Source organism: Dendrobates tinctorius, unplaced genomic scaffold (assembly GCF_039654945.1).
Source record: "Dendrobates tinctorius isolate UK_male_01 unplaced genomic scaffold, ASM3965494v1 ptg000022l, whole genome shotgun sequence".
Lineage (NCBI taxonomy): Eukaryota > Metazoa > Chordata > Amphibia > Anura > Dendrobatidae > Dendrobates > Dendrobates tinctorius.
Window position 1 is genome coordinate 103,054,198 of NW_027361690.1, and position 26,033 is coordinate 103,080,230.

The 26,033-nt window shown below is 42.6% G+C and overlaps 1 protein-coding gene across 1 annotated transcript in view; it reads right to left on the reverse strand.

Moving 5' to 3' along the window:
- Positions 1 to 3,044: 3,044 nt before the first annotated feature.
- LOC141084439 (uncharacterized) overlaps positions 3,045 to 26,033 on the reverse strand; it is a 32,396-nt gene continuing 9,407 nt past the window's right edge. The window contains exon 3 of the mRNA XM_073569163.1: positions 3,045 to 3,236. Within this exon, the coding sequence (XP_073425264.1) occupies positions 3,045 to 3,236 (192 nt within the window). The remainder of the gene's footprint in view (positions 3,237 to 26,033) is intronic.

Genomic DNA, 26,033 nt, shown 5'->3' on the forward strand with positions numbered 1-26,033 from the left:
GCTTCCTGAAGATGACCTTCAATTCATATCAGCTCGTTTTGGTCAATTATTGGGTCAAGCTTTTTCAAGACGCTGTCTATAGAAATGGGTTGACCTTTGTTGAGGTTGTCTATTTCTTTGGCGTAACACTCGTGTTGTACGGTACGAATTATTGTGTTTTTGGCATTTTCCAGGTTTGGAGCGGTAAATGCGAGTTTGCAATGGTGCCATCCCTTACAAGACTTCTGATTGGTGGGTAAGCGTTGCATCTGGGGTTTAAATGGTAGAGGGGCCATCCAACTCTGACTCATCTCTTACCATCTTTTGATCCATGATGTCCAAAAACAGTCTGTCTTCTATGGACATTGCTACCTTGTTGTCCTCTTTTGTTCCATGGAAAACTGTGCACCCTATGTGATCTTGGTCGCCGTCACATAAGTGGTCTTCACAAGAAGAATCAGCTAATGGACAAGGTAGAGGAGCATTGTGTGGCAACTCTTTAACCAGGAAGCTACTCTTACATGGCTGGAAGAGAGACAGACGTCCATTTTCAAGAGTATTGGTAAGCATGCTGTCAACTAAGGCCAGCTTGTGTGCTCCTCCTAGGCAGACGTCTCCTATGATGACCCATCCAAGGTTGTGCCTCTGTGCGTACGGAGCGTTCCTGGAGCCGTTTATACATTCTCTAGCCTTGTGGACTTGTAGTATATCTCTTCCCAGAAGTAGAGCTATTATAGTTCCTGGATCTAGTTCAGGTATCAGGTGGGCTATACGCTTTAGATGGGGGTGACATGTCGCCACCTCCCGTGAAGATATTTCTGACCTGTTGTCAGGAATCTGATTGAACTCCAGGATGGTCGGTAGTGATAGGCAGGTCTGGCCATCTATGGACTCCACTTTGTATCCGTTTGCTTTTCTCCCTGCCGTCTCAATGGTACCTGAACATGTTCTCAGGGTGTAGGGAGAACCAGGGCCTACAATGCTGAAGTTGCCAAAGAAGATGAACCTGGCTAGAGACCTGTTACTTTGGCCATCTAGGATTGCATAAATTTTGAAGGTTTTGTCCTTGCGGCCTGCAGGATAAACTCGGACAAAACAGATTTTTGAACAGGACCTTCCTCCTGTGAGTCCTCTACAGATCTCAGTACATTTAGAGTTGACATCCGGGGTGTCTTCGTCAGTGTCCTTATGCTTTCCATCGTGCTCCTCTGCGACAACACTCATGGAGGTGATCCAGAGTGCAAGGCTGTATTGTGATCCGAGCTGCTGCATTCTGCACATTTCACGCTAGCTTCACAGTTCCTGGCGAAGTGAGAGGTTGCGGCACAACATTTGAAGCAGATGTTGTTCTCCTTGAGGAAACCTTTGCGATCCTCTAAAGACTTCTCCCTGACGGCTCTGCATTTTAGTAGAGGATGTGGTTTCTTGTGTAGAGGACAATATTTACCGACATCCTGAGGTTTGCTCTCGTCTGGAGGGGATTTTAAGAAAGATTAAGCTTACCAGATATGCATTAACCGGATAACGAATTCAAGTTGGAGAATTAAGATGGAGGACAGGTAAACACATGCATCCTATGATATACACAGAAGCAAAATGGCCCTTCTTCATCCCATAATACATTGCTTCCTTCCCACAAGCACTGCTTCAATCCCATAGTGCATTGCTTCTGCTAAAGGCACAGACTATATAATGCTATATATTCAGCCACCACTAGATGGTGCTATAATTAACCCAGCACATAATACAAACATATTGCTTTATTCAGAGCACATAACACAAACAGACTGCCCTATATCAGAGGGCAGAACAGAGCGTTTCAATCGGATGCTGATTCAAATGCTGAGAACATTAGAGGAAGACAGAAAAGTCCGCTGGCCCAAGTTTGTGGCTGAATTAGTCTGTGTGTAGAACAGTCGGCTGCACAGCACAACTGGATATATGCCATACACCCTGCTGTTCTGCCAAAAAGGATGAGAGATCACTGAGCTGGAGTTGGACCCAGAGGAGGACTACCTGCAGATGGGGGTGTCTACCTGGGTCTGTGAACATCGCCACCATTTGCAAACTTTACATCGGCTTGTGCAGACCAAGTTTCATGAGCTTGAAACATCCTGAAGTGACCCCCCTGCGCGGGACAGCTCTCAAGGCCGGAGACCGTGCGCTGGTCCAAGACAAACGCCCCCGAGGCAAGTTGGAATACCGATGGGAAAGAACCCTGTATCAGGTGAAATGCAGGATCAGCTCTGAAGGTCCCGTCTATGAAGTCCAACCTGAAGGAGAAGAAGACGCTCCTACTCGTGTAGTTCATTGGAACATGCTACTTCCTTACCTGTCATGACACTCTGACCAAATAGCGACACAAATTGTTCCTGAAACACTTCCCCCTGCAGCTGTTGATTATGATTAAGAAGAATTTCCTGACCCGCCAGATATCGGCCCAGCAGAGGAACAGGAGCCTGAAGCTCCCGAAATGGCTGCTCCACTGGACCTGTGCATGTCCCCGTACTCGCCCACTCAACCTGACTCTACTACCCAACCTGACTTACGCTTCACCGAACAGACAACAGCTGGAATACTCCCCAACCAATACAATCAAGACTAATTTATCTGGCAGCGAATCATCCAGGAGATGGGAAAATGTCAACGGTTACTGCAACAACTCTCGCCCGTGGAATGGCGATCAAAAGGAGAGGGGGAGTGTAAGAAGAGGGATCGAACCAGGGGTACCTGTTTTGTGCCAGGTCCGGAACTGCCGGGGCTGTCTCCCCTGTTGTTCGGGGGAAAGCTTAGAGAACTGGACCAACCTTTGCACTTAGCAGCAGGGGGCAACAGCGAGTGCGGGAACAGAGAGACTGTCTCCTGCCTGTCACTGCATCCCGTAACCTGCTCACATAGATAAAGGCGGTATCTTATTCATTTAACAATCTATCCAATTCTTTGTTATATAAATTTGTGATTGAAGACAAAGTCACATTTGCATATAGTTGAAAAGTGGAGCCCTAGAGTTGGTTATTGGTCGGCCCTTGGCACCCCAGTCCGACACTGATTTCTAGTGCTTGTTTTCATGTCAAAGGAATTGCCTCTAGCACTACAAATTCTTCTACGAAGACCTCTTGTGGCCAGTTGATGGGTAGTTGACGCCAACTGGTTGCTGCTAGTTCTGAGATGATGGCACTGGTGAACAGCTTCCAGTTTCGAAGTGAAGTAAGCATGATGTGTCTTTCATCTGCTGCACTAAGTTCCTTAGTCAGCATCTACGGTCCACAAAGTTTCAGTTTCTTGGTATCCTTAATGCTGAAAAGTACAGGCTGATACTTATCTAGCATGCAATATCATCAAGGAGGCTTCAAATGTATTATACAGCAGAACAACGACCCCATCCATTCAGCCAACATCATTAAGAACTATCGTCAGAGTAAGAAGAACAAAAAGTCTTGGAAGTGACGATATGGCCCCAAAAGAGCCCTGATCTCAACATTATTCTGTCTGAGATTACATGAAGAGACTGAAGACTTTGCCCAGGCGACATCCATAGAAGATCTGTGGTTAGTTCTCCAAGATGTTAGAACAACCTCTCTGCTGACTTCCTTGAAACCTGTGTGTAAGTGTGCCTAGAAGAATTGAGGCTGTTTTGAGGGCAAAGCGTTGGCAAACTAAATATTTGATTTAGAGTTCAAATTTATTAGTTCACTTTACATTTTATAAAATAAAACATGAACTGAACATGAACAAAACAGAATTCATCAACTTTCCCCCATTTCACTCTACCCCTCCACCAGTCCTATCCATCAACATCAATGGCTGCTCACTTTCCCCAGTACCAAATGCTCGGTGCCTCGGGGTGATCCTCGAATCTGCCCTCTCATTCAAGCCACATATCCAAGCCATTGCCTCCTCCTGCCGACTCCAACTCAAAAATATTTCCCAAACCTGAAACTGAAACTCTCTGGCCTCCCTTCTAGCATTATTGCACCACTCCAATCTATCTTAAAATCTGCTGCCTGACTAATCCATCTGTCTCCCTGTTATTCCCCAGCCTCTCCTCTCTGCCAAGCCCTTCACTGGCTTCCTATTGTCCAGAGGCTCCAGTTCAAAACCCTAACTATGACATCCAAAGCCATCCACAACCTGTCTCCTCCATACATCTGTGACATGTTCTCCCAGTATTTACCTACACGCAACCTTCGATCCTCTCAAGATCTCCATGTCTACTCCCCTCTTATCTCTTCTTCCCACAACCGCTCGGGAACTTTCTACTCCAACACACCAGACTTTCGCGTACCACTGAAACCTTCAAAAGGAACCTGAAAACCTACCACTTCCGACAAGCCTACAACCTACAGTGATCCTCAGTCTACTGCACCACCACATGACCAGCTCTACCCTCTCCTAGTGTATCCTCACCCATCTCCTATACACTGTGAGCCCTCGCGAGCAGGGTTCTCTCTCCTTTTGTACTTGTGTGTGTCTTGTATTGATCATGTTTATTGTACTTTTCTATGTATGCCCCTTTTACACATGTAAAACACCATGGAATAAATGACGCTATAAAAATGAATAATAATAATAATAAAACAAGCATTACAACTTCTATTTTGAAAGCATTGTAATTTGCAGCATTTTCTCCACACCTGCCTAAAACTTTTACAAACTACTATATTTTGTCTCTTATCAAAGCTTAACATTTTTATTTAATATATATTGGAGCAATTAAAAGGAATTACAAGAGTGATCATACTGTATGCTTTAGTTTTTGCATGATAAGCTAAACAATCTTTTCTTAGGAATTAGAAATTATAATAACCCAACCCACTGGTACTAATACTTCTGGCTATGATTATATTTATTTATGGAGATCCCCTTTAAATAAAAGTCATAAGTCAATAAACACCTATGAACATAATGAAAATGTTAATATAAAATGGTGTACAGTATTGTGGCTGACAGTTGCCTTGGATCGGCAGCCAGGGAAGGGAAAAAGCGATAATTTGTTTGCCCTTTCCTGAAACATACACTCAAAGAATTAGTTCTTAGCTAAGTGCTGAACGCTGAAACCCAGCACAGCAGAGCATTATACCTACTAAATGGGTACAATTGGAGTCAATGGAATAGGACCTTGTTCTGGTTAATGCATAAAATGGGCACCCTGCCAGCTCCCTCCTCAGGGGTGATATGAGGTTGCTTCAGACTTTAAATCTTGACAGAGTACCTAGGCACTCAACAGTTTTAATAGCTTGTTACACAAAAGCTTCAACCTCTTCTCTTAGCTGCCAACTCGTCCAGTCACTCACACTATCGAAAAAAAAAATGTTAAAAGCGTATCACACTCATGTTGGTTAATGCACTTCATCAGGCATTAATGTGGTGCCTGGTCTACTGCAGTGTTTTTCCTATAGCGCACACATTAATCTCATCCATCCCTCTCAGTTTAACCCTTGCAGTTTATTGGTGTTGCAGGGCGTGCAGATTAAGCCTATGATACCAAAAAGAAAAATGCAATAATGGATTGTCTAGTGGTTAAAGAGATTTATCTAATCTTTTAGAAGCACTCATCCTCCTCCCAATGTTTTTATATTCTTAATATATTGCAGTCATCATATTATATAGCACTGTGTACTTACAATTGCTCATTTTGCCTTTCTACCCAACTAATACTTCGCTTTTCTTTGCTCTATGTAGAACCAGGAAGTCTCTTGTCCCTGCATAAATCATTCCACTCTTCAAATCCTGGCCAAGCTGCTCCCTGCTCCCCCCAGCCAGGGACTTTTGTGACGACTAATACAGGGAAAAGAGACTTCCTGTTTCTACACAGAGCTTAGAAGCATTCAGCTAGTCAGTTTTAAATCACGTGATGTCACTAAGGGAAAAGAGGAAGAATTAGCTGGGTAGAAAGGCAAAATGAGCAATTGTAAGTACACAATGCTATATAATATGATAACTGCAATATACTAAGAAGATAACAATTCTGATGGGAGAGCTCATTTAAATGGGTAAAATTGCTAAGTACTTGTAAAAGCAAGTAACTTTGCAAAGTGGTGTACCTTCTATTAAAAATCCTCTCTGTTTTGAAAGGCTGCCAGTTGTTGCCTGTCACATGACAGAAATGAATCCCCCCCCTCCCTGCCCATATCCCCATCACACATCCTCCATCCTGTAGGCACATCTTCCCTCTTAAAGGGATCATTGGTATGGAAGTCAGAACAAATCCTTCCAGGGCTTTGGTTTTGACCCCAGGCCTCTTTTAAAGGGATCCCTGGTATGGAAGTTAGGACCGTTCCACTCAGCTCTGTGGTTCTGACCCCATGGTCTCTTAAAGGAATCATTGGTATGGAAGTTAGAGCAAATCCACTCTGCGCTTTGGTACTGACCCCTGGCCTTTCTTAAAGGGATCTCCGGTATGGAAGTCAGGTCAAATCCATCCAGTGCTTTGGTTTTGACCCCAGGCCTCTCTTAAAGGGATCCCTGGTATGGAAGTTAGGACCGGTCCACTCAGCTCTGTGGTTCTGACCCCAGGGTCTCTTAAAGGGTTCATTGGTATGGAAGTTAGGGCAAATCCATCCAGCGCTCTGGTTCTGATCCTGATCCTAGTCTCTCGTAAAGGGATCCCCAGCATGGAAGTGAGGGCAAATTCACTCTGTGCTTTGGTACTGACCACAGGCCTCTCTTAAAGGGATCTCTGGTATGGAAGTTAGAGTAAATCCCTCATCACTCTGATTCTCACCCCAGGCTTCTATTAAAGGAATCATTGGAATGCAAGTCAGGACAAATCCACTCAGTGCTCTGGTTCTGACCCCAGGCCTCTCTTAAAGGGATCCCCTGTATGGAAGTTAGGACCGTCCCACTCAGTGCTCTGGTTCTGACCCCAGGCTGATGGGATGATGTGGGATATTAGGGGTAGTAGTCTGGTGGCTCTGGCTGATGGGATGATGTGGGATATTAGTGGGTCGCCCTCGCACACCTAGGGCAGCGGGGTACTCGGTACCGGGCCGGTGTCACGGCGGGAATGTGTCACTGCAGCGGTGACCCGGTCCGTGGCCCTGGGCACCCAATATCAATGGAGGTGATGTTAATGGTGTTAAAGTTTATTAGAATAGTTCGTGACGCCACCCGTGGTGTTTGGCAAGTAAGATGGTAAGCCAACGCTGCATACAGATCCGCTGGGACTGATGGTGTGGTGCAGCAGAGATGGTATAGCTCCCTACAGGTGGAGCTGTAGTCCCAGGGCAGTGTAGGTGCAATGGATGCGGAGAGGCGCAGAATGGTATAGAGGCTGGTACCCAGGTGTAGTGGTGCGTGAATAACTGGAGGACACCCGAGTATGCGGTTCCAAAGCTTTACTCACTGTTTGCAGTTCACTCAACTGCCTGCCTCCATACCGTGTTCTCCAGGTCAGGGCTCCAGCCAACCTCCAGGCAGGATAGGATTCTCCCTTCCACACTCCGCCAACATGTACCTTAGTGAACGACTCCTCCAATGCGCCTTTAGGTGCGAAACACTCCAGTACTTAGTTACCCTGGAATGCCTCTCTCTAGGTGTTCCTAGTCTTTACTTGTATGACAGACAGCTGTAGCCTGCTTCAGGGACTCCTCACTGCGTCCCGGCTCTCTATTCAGTTGCTGTTGTGTCTCAAGTCTATGGTGGGAGCAAGGCGTTAGCGGCTCACTACTCCTCCAGTGTCTGTTGCCGGACATAAAGATCCAATCAACCTCAGGGAACGGGCCCCGGCCTTTGCGCTCTCTGGACTGGAAGGGTTCTCTATCTTCCTTCAACCAGCTTCCCATTGTCCTTCTATTCTATCAATCTTATCAGTCTCTTTCTCTGGTCTCTCGTGCCAGCAGCCCAGATCACTGGGACCTGCTGCAGCACGTCCCTCAGACACCCATCTTCTCTCTTCTCTCTCCTCTAACCAACTAACTACTAACTCTCATTCTTCCCACTCTTTTATATCTAACTCCACCCGCCTCCCAGCACATCTCGTGTTACGAAGCCAGGGACCACAAAAGGCACCCTATGACCTATCCTGAACTATCCTGTGTGTGGTGTGCAGGTGTTGGAATGCGGAAAGGAGTTCCCAGCCTACCTGGATGGTGGGGCACTACACCTTAGGAGAAGTTGCAGCACTTCTGTGGCGACTGAAGCCTCAGGGGCACCACATTAGTGTTAGTAGTCCAGTGGCTCTGGCTGACGGGGTGATGTGGGATATTAGTGGTAGTAGTCCGGTGGCTCTGGCTGATGTGATGATGTGGGATATTAGTGATAGTAGTCCGGTGGCTCTGGCTGATGGGATGATGTGGGATAATAGGGGGAGTAGTCCGGTGTCTGTGACGGGATGATGTGGGATATTAGTGGTAGTTGTCTGGTGTCCCTGACTGACGGGATGATGTGGGATATTAGGGGTAGTAGTCCGGTGGCTCTGACGGGATGATGTGGAATATTAGGGGAAGTAGTCCGATGGCTCTGGCTGACGGGACAATGTGGGATATTAGGGGTAGTAGTCCAGTGGCTCTATCAGATGGGATGATGTGGGATATTAGGGGTAGTAGTCCGGTGGCTCTGGCTGGGATGATGTGGGATATTATAGTGGATGTGGCTATGCGGCATGGGCGGGGCTCTACACTCAGCTTTATATATAGATATAATCATTATAATTTGTTATAGCTAACCGTAGTTAGTTACTATGCCCGGGCAGCGCCGGGCTCTTCAGCTAATATATAATATAATTAAGAGGACAGAATCTCACTAGTATTTATTGCTTGGCTTATATAGATAGGAACAGCTGCATGCATATTTGAGCCTTTGGGTTGTCTCTTTTCTTGACCAGCACCTTTGACTTTGTCAATCCTAGTAGAGTTTGCCATGAGTTCCCCATACCAACAGGCCTCAGAATGCCAGTAGATAACACAAAACCTGATCCCCTTTGTAGATGAAATCCTGAATAGGCCACTGATTATTCTTTTTTCTGATATCTACTAGTTCAGATGTATATACTAGGGTAATCCTAATTATAGATATAGCATGTTTATGTCCATAATTGTTACTATCCTAAGCTCTACAAATACAATATGCCATATCATCGCTACACAAAAATTGTAGTGACGTCCATCACTGTCTTTACGTAGAAGAGCATTCTGTTCCATTTGATGGAGACAAATGTCAAGTCTGTATATTTCTAAACATCAGTTCACTATATAAAAATACAACGTTTTCTAACTGCAGAAAGATATTAATACGGTTGTCCAGTTGTTCTGTGTGTTTAGAGTGAAAAATAGATGATGATAAACTACATTATTTGGCTAGCAAGCCAATGAAAAGATATGTGTTAAACTCTTCTGTTAAAAATCCTCTCCGTTCTGGAGACTGTTTCCATACCATTTCAGGCTTTTTAACACAAATACAGCCTTAGTAATAATGAAGTGTAGTAATCAAAAGCTCATTTAATAATGTAGCACCCTGACAGACTTTTCATATTTTTTTTCTAATAAAAAAAGGTCCAAAAATTATCCTTCTCAGTCAACTGTGATCAGGTTCTTTTCAGAACACTCATTCGAACAGTTGGTGTTTCGGAGTAGCTGACAAAGATAATATCAATTTTTGATTGAGATGAGATATATGCCATATATTACTTTACACCCTCAACTTCCTTCCCACTAATAAACTTACCTGAGTCAAAGGAAGGCAATTGTGACCTGCGTTTGGTGTTTCTACTTCCAGGCACTGCTAGATTGGGTGGTATGTGCATGGAAATGAAGATGTGGCACCATTATTTTTGTGGGGTGTACAGTTGTTAAAATGAAGTAGTAAAACATGTATGCCAGAAGCAAAACATAAGTAGGCATATTTTTTATCATTATTTTATACAGTATTTTACCCCTCCTTGAAAAAAAAAAATCTTACTATCAATGCTACGTTGGTTGGTAGATACATGTACAGAAAGTAAGATGCGAAAACAGCTCACTGTATTGTGGTGCATAAAATTGCTGAATAGGACTAGCTGGACTATACCCTTGACAAAAAAAAAATTGTAATAAAAAAGGCTACATTGCTAGTTAAGTTCAGGTGCAGAAAAATAACATGCAAAAACATCAAACAGTATTGCTAAATTGGACAAGTATGGCAAGTAAGCAAAATGTAAAATATATACTTTGTTTTTAACCCCTTTCTGCCATATGACGTACTATCCCTTCCATGTGCCCTGGGACTTAACTCCCAGGGACGGGATAGTGCTTTCTTTGTGTCTATATCTATTATTTCGTTTCTGTTAGAAACCCTGTCATAGGGCTCCATTATATGTCCATTTTGCAAGGCGGCGAGAAAATATCGCCATAAGGATTACATACGGATGCTGACAAGCACAAAATACGCAACCACACCTTGCTTACGGATGACATACGGAGCACTATTTAGGGGTCATTCATCCGTATTATGCCTATAAACTATGTACCGTATTTTGCGTCGGTTAGTGTGACCCCGGCCTAACGCCTCTCACTCGTCCGTATTCCTCGCCAGTGTGACCCCGGCCTTACAGAGAAAATCTATTATTGAAAGATTGACACCTATTCTGTGTTTTTTGCCATACAAATACTGATGAAATACTGATCAAAAATACTGATGTGTGAATAAAGCCTTAGTGTGTGACAGCAGCCAAACAGATCCGTCGGTGTCTGTCTTTTTAGGTGTGCATAAAAGCGTGGGTGACCATAGTTTTGTGCGCCTCTGAAAAGTACACTACTGAACAGAGACCAGATGGAGTCCATAGTAACTCTGCTGCCTCAATATAGTAAACTAGCTGAAGAGCCCGGCGCTGCCCGGGCATAGTAACTAACTGTGGTTAGTTATAGCAAATTATAATTATCCTCCATCCCATAGTTGAGTGCCCATATACCCATCATACATATCCTCCATCCCATAGTCCCGTGCCCATATACCCATCATACATATCCACGATCCCATAGGCCCGTGCCCATATACAGTGGGGAAAAAAGTATTTAGTCAGTCAGCAATAGTGCAAGTTCCACCACTTAAAAAGATGAGAGGCGTCTGTAATTTACATCATAGGTAGACCTCAACTATGGGAGACAAATTGAAAAAAAAAATCCAGAAAATCACATTGTCTGTTTTTTTTTTTTCATTTTATTTGCATATTATGGTGGAAAATAAGTATTTGGTCAGAAACAAAATTTCATCTCAATACTTTGTGATATATCCTTTGTTGGCAATGACAGAGGTCAAACGTTTTCTGTAAGTCTTCACAAGGTTGCCACACACTGTTGTTGGTATGTTGGCCCATTCCTCCATGCAGATCTCCTCTAGAGCAGTGATGTTTTTGGCTTTTCGCTTGGCAACACGGACTTTCAACTCCCTCCAAAGGTTTTCTATAGGGTTGAGATCTGGAGACTGGCTAGGCCACTCCAGGACCTTGAAATGCTTCTTACGAAGCCACTCCTTCGTTGCCCTGGCGGTGTGCTTTGGATCATTGTCATGTTGAAAGACCCAGCCACGTTTCATCTTCAATGCCCTTGCTGATGGAAGGAGGTTTGCACTCAAAAGCTCACGATACATGGCCCCATTCATTCTTTCATGTACCCGGATCAGTCGTCCTGGCCCCTTTGCAGAGAAACAGCCCCAAAGCATGATGTTTCCACCACCATGCTTTACAGTAGGTATGGTGTTTGATGGATGCAACTCAGTATTCTTTTTCCTCCAAACACGACAAGTTGTGTTTCTACCAAACAGTTCCAGTTTGGTTTCATCAGACCATAGGACATTCTCCCAAAACTCCTCTGGATCATCCAAATGCTCTCTAGCAAACTTCAGACGGGCCCGGACATGTACAGGCTTAAGCAGTGGGACACGTCTGGCACTGCAGGATCTGAGTCCATGGTGGCGTAGTGTGTTACTTATGGTAGGCCTTGTTACATTGGTCCCAGCTCTCTGCAGTTCATTCACTAGGTCCCCCCACGTGGTTCTGGGATTTTTTGCTCACCGTTCTTGTGATCATTCTGACCCCACGGGGTGGGATTTTGCGTGGAGCACCAGATCGAGGGAGATTATCAGTGGTCTTGTATGTCTTCCATTTTCTGATTATTGCTCCCACAGTTGATTTCTTCACTCCAAGCTGGTTGGCTATTGCAGATTCAGTCTTCCCAGCCTGGTGCAGGGCTACAATTTTGTTTCTGGTGTCCTTTGACAGCTCTTTGGTCTTCACCATAGTGGAGTTTGGAGTCAGACTGTTTGAGGGTGTGCACAGGTGTCTTTTTATACTGATAACAAGTTTAAACAGGTGCCATTACTACAGGTAATGAGTGGAGGAAACAGGAGACTCTTAAAGAAGAAGTTACAGGTCTGTGAGAGCCAGAAATCTTGATTGCTTGTTTCTGACCAAATACTTATTTTCCACCATAATATGCAAATAAAATGAAAAAAAAACAGACAATGTGATTTTCTGGATTTTTTTTTCTCAGTTTGTCTCCCATAGTTGAGGTCTACCTATGATGTAAATTACAGACGCCTCTCATCTTTTTAAGTGGTGGAACTTGCACTATTGCTGACTGACTAAATACTTTTTTTCCCCACTGTACCCATCACACATCCCCATCCCATAGTCCCATGCCCATATACCCGACTAAAAGGGATAAACGGGCACCATCCACAATATATACTCAGATGGGATCACCTAGTGCATATAAATAAATTAGCACAGTGACAAATAAAGAGAAAAGTATATGCATACAAATAGGGATCACCATACACTAATATAATCAAGAATCAAATTTTATTATAGTGAACACAACATGCAAACACATAGGTTAAAAACAATTAAAATGTCTGAACTCACAGACACACATAGACAAACAAAAACAATGAATCATGTTAATAGTTAAATACTGTGGGCCCCAGAATTAACCATTTAATCAAATAACAAATATCTACTGAATTTCAAAATCTGGAATCTAACACCACAAGTTAACAATCCCAATCTTATTCATTGTCATAATATCATGGTGTTAATACAAATATACCAGAATATCTACATATCAAGTCCTATAGGGAAACACTGTGATTGCATAAGGGATACACAGGCAAAATAAACGCCATGTGTATGCATCAAATTCTCAACATGTTACCACTAAATCAAATACAAGAAAATAGGGAAAACATAGCCCCTTTCCCTAACATGATATCACCTGGTTTCTGAGGACAAGCAGACCAATGGATAAATTGTGTGGGACCCTCAAACCCACGCGTATCAACACTATGAAGTGTCTTTCTCAAGGTCAGTGTAGTGCTCTGTTAGAGTCCCTAGTATAAATACACAGCAAATTGATAGTAACTCTTACCAGCTGAGCGTCTTTTTGATGCGGAAGAAACAAATCAGTCATGTGCTAAGGCTAGTTTCACACTTGCGTTTTTTTGCGCTGTATTTTAACGCTAAAAAACACATGCGTTTTTTTTCCTATATTTTGCATGGGATGCGCTTATGTGCGCATACACATGCGTTTTTCCGCGCATGCGTTTTTTTGCGGTATGCGCTCAGGCGCACAAAATGCATCCTGTTGCATTTTTTGGGCGTCTGACTTGCCTCAAAAAAACGCATGCGCGCGTAATGCGTTTTTTTTACAGCAAGGCACCCATTATAAGTCTATGGGTGCGCATATGTGCGCATTGGCATGCTTATGTATGCGTTTTTTTGCGCATGCGTTTTTTTGTTAACCATTAGTTAGACAATGGAATTTAGGGGTTTGGGTTAGAGTTAGGGTTAGTTAAGGGGGTTTAGGGTTAGGGTTAGCTAGGGTTTAGGGTTAGGGTTTGGATTAGGGTTAGTAGGGTTTGGTTAAGGGTTAGGGTTAGGGTTAGTATGGTTTGGTTAAGGGTTAGGGTCAGGGTTAGGGTTAGGGTTAGGGTATGGTTTGGTTAAGGGTTAGGGTATGGTTTGGTTAAGGGTTAGGGTTAGGGTCAGGGTTAGGGTTAGTAAAGTCATGGTTTGGGTTAGTGTGAGGGCCACCTAATGTTGGAAAAAACGCAAACGCGGTAAAAACGCACTAAAAACTCATATAAACGCATAAAAACGCTGTGTTTTTTTCATGCATGCTCATAAAAATGGTTGAAAAAAACGCAGCATTTGTATGCGTTTGTATGCGTTTTTTCAATGCGTTTTTTGCTGGAAAAACGCGCTGCAAAACAAAGCAAGTGTGAAAGTAGCCTTAGTGAGACAGCGTTCTAACTATGCCATTGCGCAGGTGCCTGAGTATACCGGCGGACGTTTCAACGTGAATGATGAATCAAATATCGCACACAAGTTGTTCTGTGTGTGAACACACCTCTATTGTTTAACATCAGTTCCCTCGTTGCCCAGTCGCCTGGATTTAATGGTCATATATCCAGTCACAGTCTCTCAAGAGACCCAGCACCTTCATCCTTCAATGCACAGGCACCTGGACTTAATATCTTAAAATAGCCGCACTAGAAATGGCGCACTAATGCGAAAACGCATATAGAGAGAGTTCCATGTCTCTGACGCAAATAGCAGTGCAACATATCATCATAACCCATATAAGCTTTTTATAAGACTAATCTTATCAACTTTAAAGTGATGAATCACATATCGCACATAAGTTGTTCTGTGTGTGAACACACCTCTATTAATTAACATCAGTTCCCTCATTGCCCAGTTGCCTGGGTTTAATGGTCACAAATCCAGTCACAGCACTACATGTCAAAATAGCACATATAGGCCACCTTGACATGCAAAGGTAATATGACACATGAGATGTTATGTGTGTGAACACACCTCTATTGTTGTGTCCAAAACATTTTCTCTTTTCTTCTTTCCCTTTTCCCCTTTCTTTCCTTTAATGGTCACAAATCCAATCATAGTAATACATGTCAAAATAGCACATATAAGCCACCTTGACATACAAAGGTATTATGGCACAAAAGATGTTATGTGTGTGAACACACCTCTATTATCTTGTCCAAAAAAAAATATATATTTTTTTTTTCTCCCTTCCCCTTTCCCTTTTTTCCTTCCCTTCCCTTCCTCTTCCTTTCTCTTATCCTTATTAGGCTAAATAATGTCAAAGTAGCACATGTAGACCACTATAACATACAAAGGTAACATGGCACATAAGATGTTATGTGTGTGAACACACCTATATTGTTTTGAATAAATCTTTGGTTCTCTCATTGCACAGGTGCCTAAACTTTATACATCACAAAGGTCTCACTGGAGACAACGCATTGATGCTATAGCGCATATCTAGAAAGTCCCACGTCACTCTGCATCCTGGCGAAATGCATATATAAAAAGTTCCATGTCTCTGATGCACATAGCAGCGCATCATATCAAAATAACAATGAATCAAATATCGCACATAAGTTGTTCTGTGTGTGAATACACCTCTATTATTTAACATCAGTTCCCTCATTGCCCAGTCGCCTGGGTTTAATGGTCACAAATCCAGTCACAGCACTACATGTCAAAATAGCACAAATAAGCCACCTTAACATACGAAGGTAATATGGCACATGTCCGAAAAAAAAAAAAAAAAAAAAATTTTATCCTTAACATGACACATGAGATGTTATATGTGTGAACAGACCTCTATTGTTTAAAATCTTTGCATTGCGCAGGTGCCCGAGCTTAATACCTCACAATAGCCTCACTAGAGGCAACGCACTAATGCAATAGCGCATGTATAGAGAGCCCCATGTCACTCTGTATCTTGGCACAGGTCCAATCACAGTGCTACATATCAAAGTGACACATATGAGCTTTTATAAAACTATTTTTATCCACTTTGACACACCAAACCAACAACTCAAGTGAAGCACATGAGTTGTTATGTGTATGAACACACCTCCGTTGTTTTAAATAAGTACTATTTCGGTTACGCTGATGTGCCCTTACTAGGCATCAATTCTCGATGCACAGGCACCTGGCTGTGCTGCCAGGAGTTAGTGCAATTGCTTGCACTCGCTACTCTGAAAACATCGCTCAAATGCGATGACACATCCATAGGAGACCCTATGTCTCTCCAGATCTTGGCACAGATACATTCAAAGTGCAAAATCATGTGATATCATGTTAGGGAAAGGGGCTATGTTGTCCCTATTTTCTTGTATTTGATTTAGTGGTAACATGTTGAGAATTTGATGCATACACATGGCGTTTATTTTGCCTGTGTATCCCTTATGCAATCACAGTGTTTCCCTATAGGACTTGATATGTAGATATTCTGGATTATTTGTATTAACACCATGATATTATGACAATGAATAAGATTGGGATAGTTAACCTGTGGTGTTAGATCCCAGATATTGAAATTCAGTAGATATTTGTTATTTGATTAAATGGTTAATTCTGGGGCCCACAGTATTTAACTGTCTATTAACATGACCCATTGTTTTTGTTTGTCTATGTGTGTCTGTGAGTTCAGACATTTTAATTGTTTTTAAACTAAGTGTTTGCTTGTTGTGTTCACTATAATAAAATTTGATTCTTGATTATATTAGTGTGTGGTGATCCCTATTTATGTGCATATACTTTTCTCTCTATTTGTCAGTGTGCCATATACCCATCATACATATTCTCCATCCCATAGTCCCATGCCCATATACCCATCATACATATCCTCCATCCCATAGTCGAGTGCCCATATACCCATCACACATCCTCTATCCCATAGTCCCATGCCCATATACCCATCATAAATATTCTCCATCCCATAGTCCCATGCCCATATACCCATCATTCATATTCTCCATCCCATAGTCCCATGCCCATATACCCATCATACTTATTCGCCATCCCATAGTCGAGTGCCCATATACCCATCACACACATCCTCCATCCCATAGTCCCGTGCCCATATACCCATCATACATATCCGCCATCTCATAGTCCCGTGCCCATATACCCGTCATACATATCCTCCATCCCATAGTCCCGTGCCCATATACCCATCATACATATCCGCCATCTCATAGTCCCGTGCCCATATACCCATCATACATATCCTCCATCCCATAGTCCAGTGCCCATATACCCATCACATATCCTCCATCCCATAGTCCCGTGCCCATATACATATCCGCCATCCCATAGTCCCGTGCCCAAATACGCGTCATACATATCCTCCATCCCATAGTCAAGTGCCCATATACCCATCACACATCCTCCATCCCATAGTCAACCATTATGACATCATAATGAGCGGCGGCGGGGCTTGCAACCTATGATGACATCAGCGTCGCCATGGCAACCATTGTGACATCATAATGAGGTGCGGGGCTTGATACGCACACACTGTTTCCCAGTATGCAAATAGGGGCATTATGACATCATAATGAGGGGCGGGGCTTGACACGCACACACTGTTTCCCAGTATGCAAATAGGGGCATTATGACATCATAATGAGGGGCGGGGCTTGACACGCACACACTTTTTCCCCAGTATGTAGATGGGGCAAATTTGTTTGGTGAATTGGAATGCGCGGGGTTAACATTTCGCCTCACAACATAGCTTAGGAAGCTCTCGAGGTCCAGATGTGTGACTGTGCCAAATTTTGTGGCTGTAGCTGCGACGGTGCGGATGCCAATCCCGGACATACACACATACATACACACACACATACACATACATACACACACACACACATGCACACACACACACACATGCATACATACATACACACACATACATACATACACACACACATGCACACACACACACACACATACATACATACACACACACATACATACATACACACACACATGCACACACACACATACATACATACACACACACATGCACACACACATACATACATACACACACACATACATACATACACACACATACATACATACACACACACATACATACATACACACACACATACATACACACACACTTGCACACACACACACACATACATACTGTACATACACACACACATACATACACACACATACATACATGCACACACACTTTGAGCTTTATATATTAGATGGATCCCTCAGAGATTTATATGGAAACCCAAAAGTAAGTGCTCAGCATAGAGCGGCGGATAAATGTGATCCAAAATGTTATGTAAAATGTTTATAACAAAAGCTTCAACTCTATCCATCAAAAAATAAAGTCCCCACTGAGGTCCATCATCTGTTAACAGAAATATAGGGAATTTCCATGTTACTGGTAGAACAAAGTCTCTGGAAAAGCGAAATGGCTATTCACGACCCGAAAGAAATCCAGCAAATTCTGCACTCCTAAATCCAAATGCACAGCTCCTTTCTCAGCCCCAGTGTGTCTAAGCCACATATTGCGTCAACATGTTTGGCATTTCTGTACCGATGAGAGAAAATACCCATGCACTTGAAATGGGGTCACTTAAGGGGGATTCTGCCTTTTTATTACTTGGGGTTCTGTATATTGAGTCCACAAACTATTCTAGGAAATTCTGCGCTCCAGAAGGCAAATAGCGCCTTCACCCCCCAAGTCTCGCCGTGTTGCTAAGCAGTACTGTATAGCCACATATGGGGTATTTCTACATTCAGCAAAAATTGGATGACGAATTTTGGTGCCATTTTTTGGTGCCATACCCCCCAACCTTCTGTTTCCTTCCCCACCATTCTATAGAATGTAAGCCCACAAGGGCAGGGTCCTCTCCCCTCTCAGTCTGTCATTAGTAATTTGTATGTAACCCCTTCTCATGTATAGCAACATGGAATCAATGCTGCTATATAAATAATAATAATAATTTTTACCCATTTCCTAGTCTGAAAATGTAAAATCTGGGGCTAAAACCAAATTTTGGTGGTAAAAATGTAATTTTTTCTTCACTGCCCAATGGTATAGAATTCTGTGATACTCCTGTGGTGTCATTATGATCGCTGCACCATTAGATGTCACTTAGGCACGGACGCTCAGTGGTTAGCACTGCAGCCTTGCAGAGCTGGGGTCCTGGGTTCAAATCTCATGAAGGACAACATCTTCAAGGAGTTTGTATGTTCTCCCCATATTTGCATGGGTTTCCTCCAGGTTCTCCGGTTTCCTCCCACATTCCAAAGACATACTGATAGGGAATGTAGATTATGATCCCAAATGGGGACAGTGCTGATAATGTATGTAAAGCGCTGTGAAATTAATGGTGCTATATAAGTGAGTAAAAATAATTAAACTTATGGGTTTTTTTTGCTGTTCTGGCACCTCATGGGCTCCTCAAATGTAACATGGCACCCTCAAACCAATTCAGCAAAATCTGAATTCCAATATGTGACATATGGGATATCGTTGTACTCAGAAGAAATTGCACAACAGATTTTTGTGTCCATAGTCTCCTACTATCCTTGGGAAATTGAAAAAAAACATGGGGCTAAAATCACTTTTGTGGGGAAAATATTTTTTTTTCATTTTCAGAGATCAACGTTGTAAAATTACGTGATTCTTTGGGTTAAAGTGCTCACCACTGTCTATATACATTTCTTGAAGGGTCTAGTTTCCAAAATGGAGTCACTTGTGGGAGGCATCCACCATTTAGGCGCATCAGGGGCTCTCCAAGCTTGACTTAACAGATCATTCAAGCAAAATCTGCGTTAAAAAATGTCACTCCTTCCGTGAGCGCAAACAGTAATTTTCCCCCACATATAGAGTTTTTGCCTACTCAGGAGAAATTGCACAACAAAACTTGGGTTCCATTTTCTCTTTTTACTCTTGTAAAAATAAACAATTGGGGGTTAAATTAATTTTAGCTTTTTTATTTTCATGGCTCTATGTTATAAACTTCTGTGAAGCACCTGGGCTTCAAGGTGCTTACCACACATCTATATACATTCAATGAGGGGTCTAGTTTCCAAAATAGGGTCACTTGTGGGAGGTTTCCACTATTTAGGCACATCAGGGGCTCTCCAAATGGGACAAGACACCCGCTAAATATTCCAGGAAATATTACATTCAAAAACTTAAATGATGCTCCTTCCCTTCTGAGCCCTGCCATGCGCCCAAACAGTAGTTTTCCTCCACATATTAAGTATCAGCGTACTCAGGAGAAATTGCACAACAAATTTTGTGGTGCATTTTCTCCTGTTATCCTTGTGAAAATGCAAAATGTAGGGCTAAAAGATCATTTTTGTGGGAAATAATTAGATATTTTTCATGTCTCTATGTTATAAACTTTTGTGAAGCACATGGGGGTTTAAGGTGCTCACCACACATCTAGTTACATTTCTTGAGGGGTCTAGTTTCCAAAATGGGGTCACTTGTCTGGGAATTCCACTGTTTAGGTATATCAGAGGCTCTCCAAGCACAATATGGCATCCGCTAATAATTCCAGCAAATTTTTTGTTCAAAAAGTCAAATGGCACTCCTTCCCTTCTAAGTGCTGCCATACACCCCTGCAATAGTTTTCTTATCCAGATATTGAGTATCGGCGTACTCAAGATAAATTGCACATCAAACTGTATGGTGCATCTTCTCCTGTTAGCGTTGAAAAAATAAAAAGTTTGGCGTAAAAGTAAAATTTTTATGAAAAAAGTAAAATGTTAATTTTTTCCTTCCACATTTCATTAATTCCTGTGAAGCACCTAAAGGGTTAATACACTTCTTGAATGTGGTTTTTGAGGACGTTTAAAAGTGCAGGTTTTAGAATGGTGTCACTTTTGGGTATTTTCTGTTGTATAGCCCCCCCAAAGTCACTTCCAATGTGATGTGGTCCATAAAAAAAATGGTTTTGTAAATTTTGATGGAAAAATGAGAAATTGCTGATCAACTTTTAACCTTTCTAACTTCCTAACACAAAAAATATGTTTAAAAAAATGATGCAGATGTAAAGTAGACATGTGGGGAATGTTACTTATTTGTGAATTTTTTTGTGTGACAGAACTCTCTGGTTTAAGGGTATAAGAATTAAAATTTAGAAAATTACTGTATTTTAAAAATTTGCTCTGGGGTACAAGAGGTAAGGGGGGGCATTACCACATCCACAACAGGTGGAATTTTGCATCATTAGGGCCCATGTACTGTACTTGTAAAGGGACCCTCTTCTGTCTGTGTCCTGTGTCTACCCGCGCGTTACACCACTGCATCCAGGGCAACCTGAGTTCGCAAATCTGCTTGAACATAGGACTTAATTTTTCCCGTTTATCATCGTATGTGCATCAGTAATACTTTTAAATAGAATTTAGCAATCATAAACTTTACGACGGCAGTCCGGCATTTTTCTCCGGTAGATTGCCATCAACTTTCAAGTTTTGTAAGATCAGTTCTGGACACAGACCTGCTCATAAATCACATCTAAAAAGGTAAGTAAAAATTCATCGCTATTTGCCATAATTTATGATGAAGAGCCAGACTGAATAATATTATCTTGATTGAAATTTATGCCAACGAAATGAGAATCATCGTGTGCATAGCCTTGGCAGTGATAGACAGGTGCTAATTATTTTACATTATGTGCTAGACACTTGTCAGCGTTCACACTGTACCTGAGCTGCACATTGGCTGATATAAGGGAATGGGGTCTGGAAGATGCCCTTGTTTTGGGTTGTTCATAAATGATTATTACTAAGTGAGGAATCATATTTTATCATAATGCTTGTTGTGCCATGTTTTATTAATATGATTCTATCCCGTGATATGAGCTTTAGTGACGTAGTTGAAAAATTCAGATTAAAGGGAATATATCATGAAAAATGACTTATTGCATGATTTTTCTGAAGTGAAATAAGAAAATCTGAAATCTTGCAATTTTCGGCCCCCTGGACTATTTTAGACTCAAATTTCTTATTCTTTATGGAAAACTTTTCAGAAGTCATCACAGGCACAATGACAGATAACCCCTCTAAACACAGGTGACAATAACACATTATTCACCAATCACAATAGGTGATGTCATATCTACCTCTGTTACCCATTCGGTCACAATGACTTTATGAAATGCTCAGTAGATGCTTCTATACAAAATAGTAGTCAGTTTGTTGATGCAAATGTTCATGTGGATTTCCTGAAGTAACAGAAAGAATTAAGGTCTGTGCACACGTTGCGGATTCTGCTGCGGATCCGCAGCGGATTTGGCCCTGCGGATCCGCAGCAGTTTTTGCTGTGGTGTACAGTACCTTTATTTTCAATGGAAAACAAAAACCGCAGTGCACATTCTGCAGATTTTTCCCGCGCGGATTTGCTGCGGTTTCAAATCCGCAGCATGTCACTTCTTTGCGTGGAATCCGCAGCGGTTTCACACTTGCTCGATTGTACAGGTGTCAAACCGTAGGCTAATCCGCAGATAAACCACAGGTCTTTTGACCTGCGGATTTACCGGCGGATTTTGTGAAATCCGCATCATAATCCGCAACGTGTGCACACACCCTTAGTCTGGACCAGTGTTCCCCAAATCCATTCCTCAAGAGCCACCAGCAGATCATGTTTTTAGTACTTCGTTAGTATTGCCCAGGTGACATTTATACAAAGAAAATCCTTAAAACATGATCTGTTGGCAGCTCTTGAGGACTGTAGTTGGGGAACACTGAGTATCCCCATTGGCCAATGTGAAAGTTGCAGATCATGATATGAAAAATATAAAATAATATTACCAAATAAAAAATAAATAAATTTAACATAGTAATTTTTGTATATTCTCCCTGTGTTTGTGTGGGTTTCCTCCTGGTTCTCTGGTTTCCTCCACAATCCACATACTGATAGGGAATGTAGGTTGTGAGCCATAATGGGGACAGTGATGATAAAGTCTGTTAAGGGCTTTAGAATATGATGGTGCGATATAAGCAAACCATAATAATAATAAAAACTTGATTCATACTGTAGTTAATTTTCTTACGACACATTCCCTAAATGTTCCTAGAGTAGATACAGATGCCATATTGTTCATTGTTGAGTGTATAATTGCCAAACTGGTGGTGCTTTAGGTATGATGCCATTGATTGTGCTTCACATGACCTTCCTTTAAAAACAACTTGTTTTTCCGGCAAATGGTGTCTGTAGCAGAGAAAAGTCCTAAAAATTCTTCAAAATCCATGATCTTCACTTAGGAGTGAACCAGCATAGACGGAAAACTCTTGGAAAGTGGTCTCCAATGAGTGACTGAGTGAAAACTTCTGCTTCAAGGGTTTTGCAATCCCCTGAACCGTGATAAAGCCACATACCAGCTGCAGCCCTATGCCAACAACCAAAAGCAGAAACTAAGTACCTGATCCAAGCCAAAACACCAACATCAGTAGGCTGTTTAGCACGTTCCTATTTTTAGGATAGTGAATCACTACAAAGGAGAACTGTAGCCTTCAGCTTTTCATATTTTACATATGACCCAACAGTTGAGTTAAAATTTTTGGACCTGGTCAGTGGGTCACCCTCCCAGGGCTGTGGGGTACTCGGTACCGGGCCGGTCTCTCAGATGGGAATGTCACAGCAGCGGTGACCCAGTCCGTGGCCCTGGGCGCCCAAGTAAAAGGGAGATTGAATGGTGGAATGTAGTTGATTAAATGAATAGTTTGTGACGCCACCTGTGGTGTTCGGCAAAGGAGATGTTAAGCCGAAGCTGCATGCAGATCCTCTGGGACTGATGGTATGGTGCAGCAGAGATGTTATAGCTCCCCACAGGTGGAGCTGTAGTCCCAGGGCAGTGTAGAGGTAGAGGCCAAGGGAAGGCGTAGGTGAGGCAATGTCGGGCACCAAGATGTAGCAGTGCCGGGAGTGTTGGCGCAGGAATGAGTGGAGGACACCAGGGCATGTAGTTCCAAAGCTTTACTCACAGTCTGTGGTGCAAACAGGTGCCTGCCTCCGTGCCGTGTCCTCCGGGTCAGGGACTAGGTCAACCTCCAGGCCAGATGGAATACTCCTTTCCAACACTCCGCCAACATGTGCCTTTCAGAACGTCTCCTCTTATAGCTCATTTAAATGAAATACTCCTAGTACTGAGTTACACTGGAGTTCCTCCTGTCCAATGTTCTTATGAACTTTCCTTGTATGGCAGACAGCTGTAGCCTGCTTCGGGGACTCCTTGCTTCCTAGTCCCGGCTCACTTCTCTAATGCTGTTGTGCCCCCAAGTCTGATGTCGGAATAAAGTATTGTTAGCTTCGACTCCACCGGTGTCTGCTGCAGGATCATTAGTATCCATACAACCTCGGGGACCAGGCTCCGGCCTTGCGCTTAGAACTTCTAGGAAGGGTTCTCCTCTAACCCACGTCCTCTGTTCTCTCTTACTCCTCACGTTCCGTACTAATCCTTTCTTTCTATGGAAAAATCAGGTTTCCTTTCTATGTCTCTTTCTTGTGCCAGCAGATCCAGATCACTGTGGCCTGCTGCAGCACTTCCTTCATCCATCCCTCTCCCGGGGATCTTCTCTATCTCACTCTCTGTCCTTCTGCATCCTCACTCACTCTCAGTGACTGAATCACTGAATCCAGAATGAGTGAATGCCTGAAAGAATGAATCCCTAAACTCTTCCCGCTCTTTGTAATATATACTAACTCCACCCACCTCCCAGCACGTTTCGTGTCCCAAGCAGGGAGTCACCAATGGGTGCTTTGCTACACTACTATTTTGTGTGGGATGCAGGTGTTGGAGTGTGGTTGGGAGTCTCCACCTTACCTGGATGGTGGAGCATGGCACCTCAGGAGGAGGTGCAGTACCTCTGTGGCGACTGAGCCTCAGGGGCGCCACATCAGCATATACCCTCCTGATCTGGGGATGAGTTTTTACACATGGACATACAAGTGGACAAAATTAGCTTGCACTATACAAACAATTTAGTGATACCTTATCAATAGAGAATTCTCAAGAGGAAAGAAGTACGTCAGTCTTCTTTGGAGCTGAGGTTTTCACCTCCAAATGGGTAACTTGGAGGTTGTGGCCATCATGAAAATGCTATATTTTGCAATAAAAATTTCCAGATGTTTGGAAATGCATGCATCCTGCTATTATGCTGAACCCACTTTTCCATCACCATTCATAGTTGTCATTCTCAACCTGCAGTGAAAAGCTCATTCATTATTACGATGCTCTCTGAAATTTGGAAATTTTGGCTAACAGTGTGGGAGTGACCTATTTTGGTTCTGGACATTCTCACAACATTTAAGCTTCGGTGAGAAGGAATTACTCGCTATGTTCGGCTGAGCTACTTTTTGACATACAGCTAAGCCGATCACAAGTAGTATCATATTTACTAGGTAAACGATATTGTGTTCACCACCGACATGAATTTCTTTGATTTTTGAAACCATTTTTAGTTATAGGAATCTTTTTAAATTAGGTAGGATACCTTAACTTTTAAATATTATTTGATCTGCTCCAGTGCCTTTTTAGTAGTTATTTGTGGAGGTCTAGGTTTTGAGAATCCCAATAATTGCTCAAACAAAGGGGCAGAAGCACTTAGCTTATATTTGAGCATGGGCTGAGTGGTGTATGTACCCTTAGAGTATCTATTGAACTCAAACACTGCATTGCTTGCCCTTGAGGATAAGTTCTTCTGCCCCATATACCATTATGTGCTGATACATGTTATGTTGTTGCATTTTCCATATGTTGATAAATCCTTCATGACCTATGACTTACAGGTACGTCATAGGTCATATCCCTCCATTTGATGTGGGCTCCGGCGCTGAGTCCGCATCTTTCCTGGCACATGACAGCTGATGTGATCAGCTGCCATGTGTCTCTAACAGCCGTGGGTGGAATCGCAATCCACCCACAGCTGTTTCATGTTAAATGCCACTGTCAATCACTGTCAGCGGCATTTAACGTGTGCAAACTGGATGTGTGCCACAAACCCCACCAATTGGTGCCATTGTCACATGATCGTGTGGCACAGATGGGTTGGCATAACAACTGGAGGTCTGCAGAAGACCCCTCATGGCTTACATTCATTGGAGATGCTGATTTCTGCTACGCATAGCAGGGCTGAAGTCCTGCTATGTCTAGCACAAGCAAAAGGAATATCGCAGCTTCATGTCTCCTAAGGGGACTATTGAATCAAGTGAAAAAAAAAATGTACTAGAAATTAACATTTTATTTACAATTATTTAATCTGTCCAATTACTTTT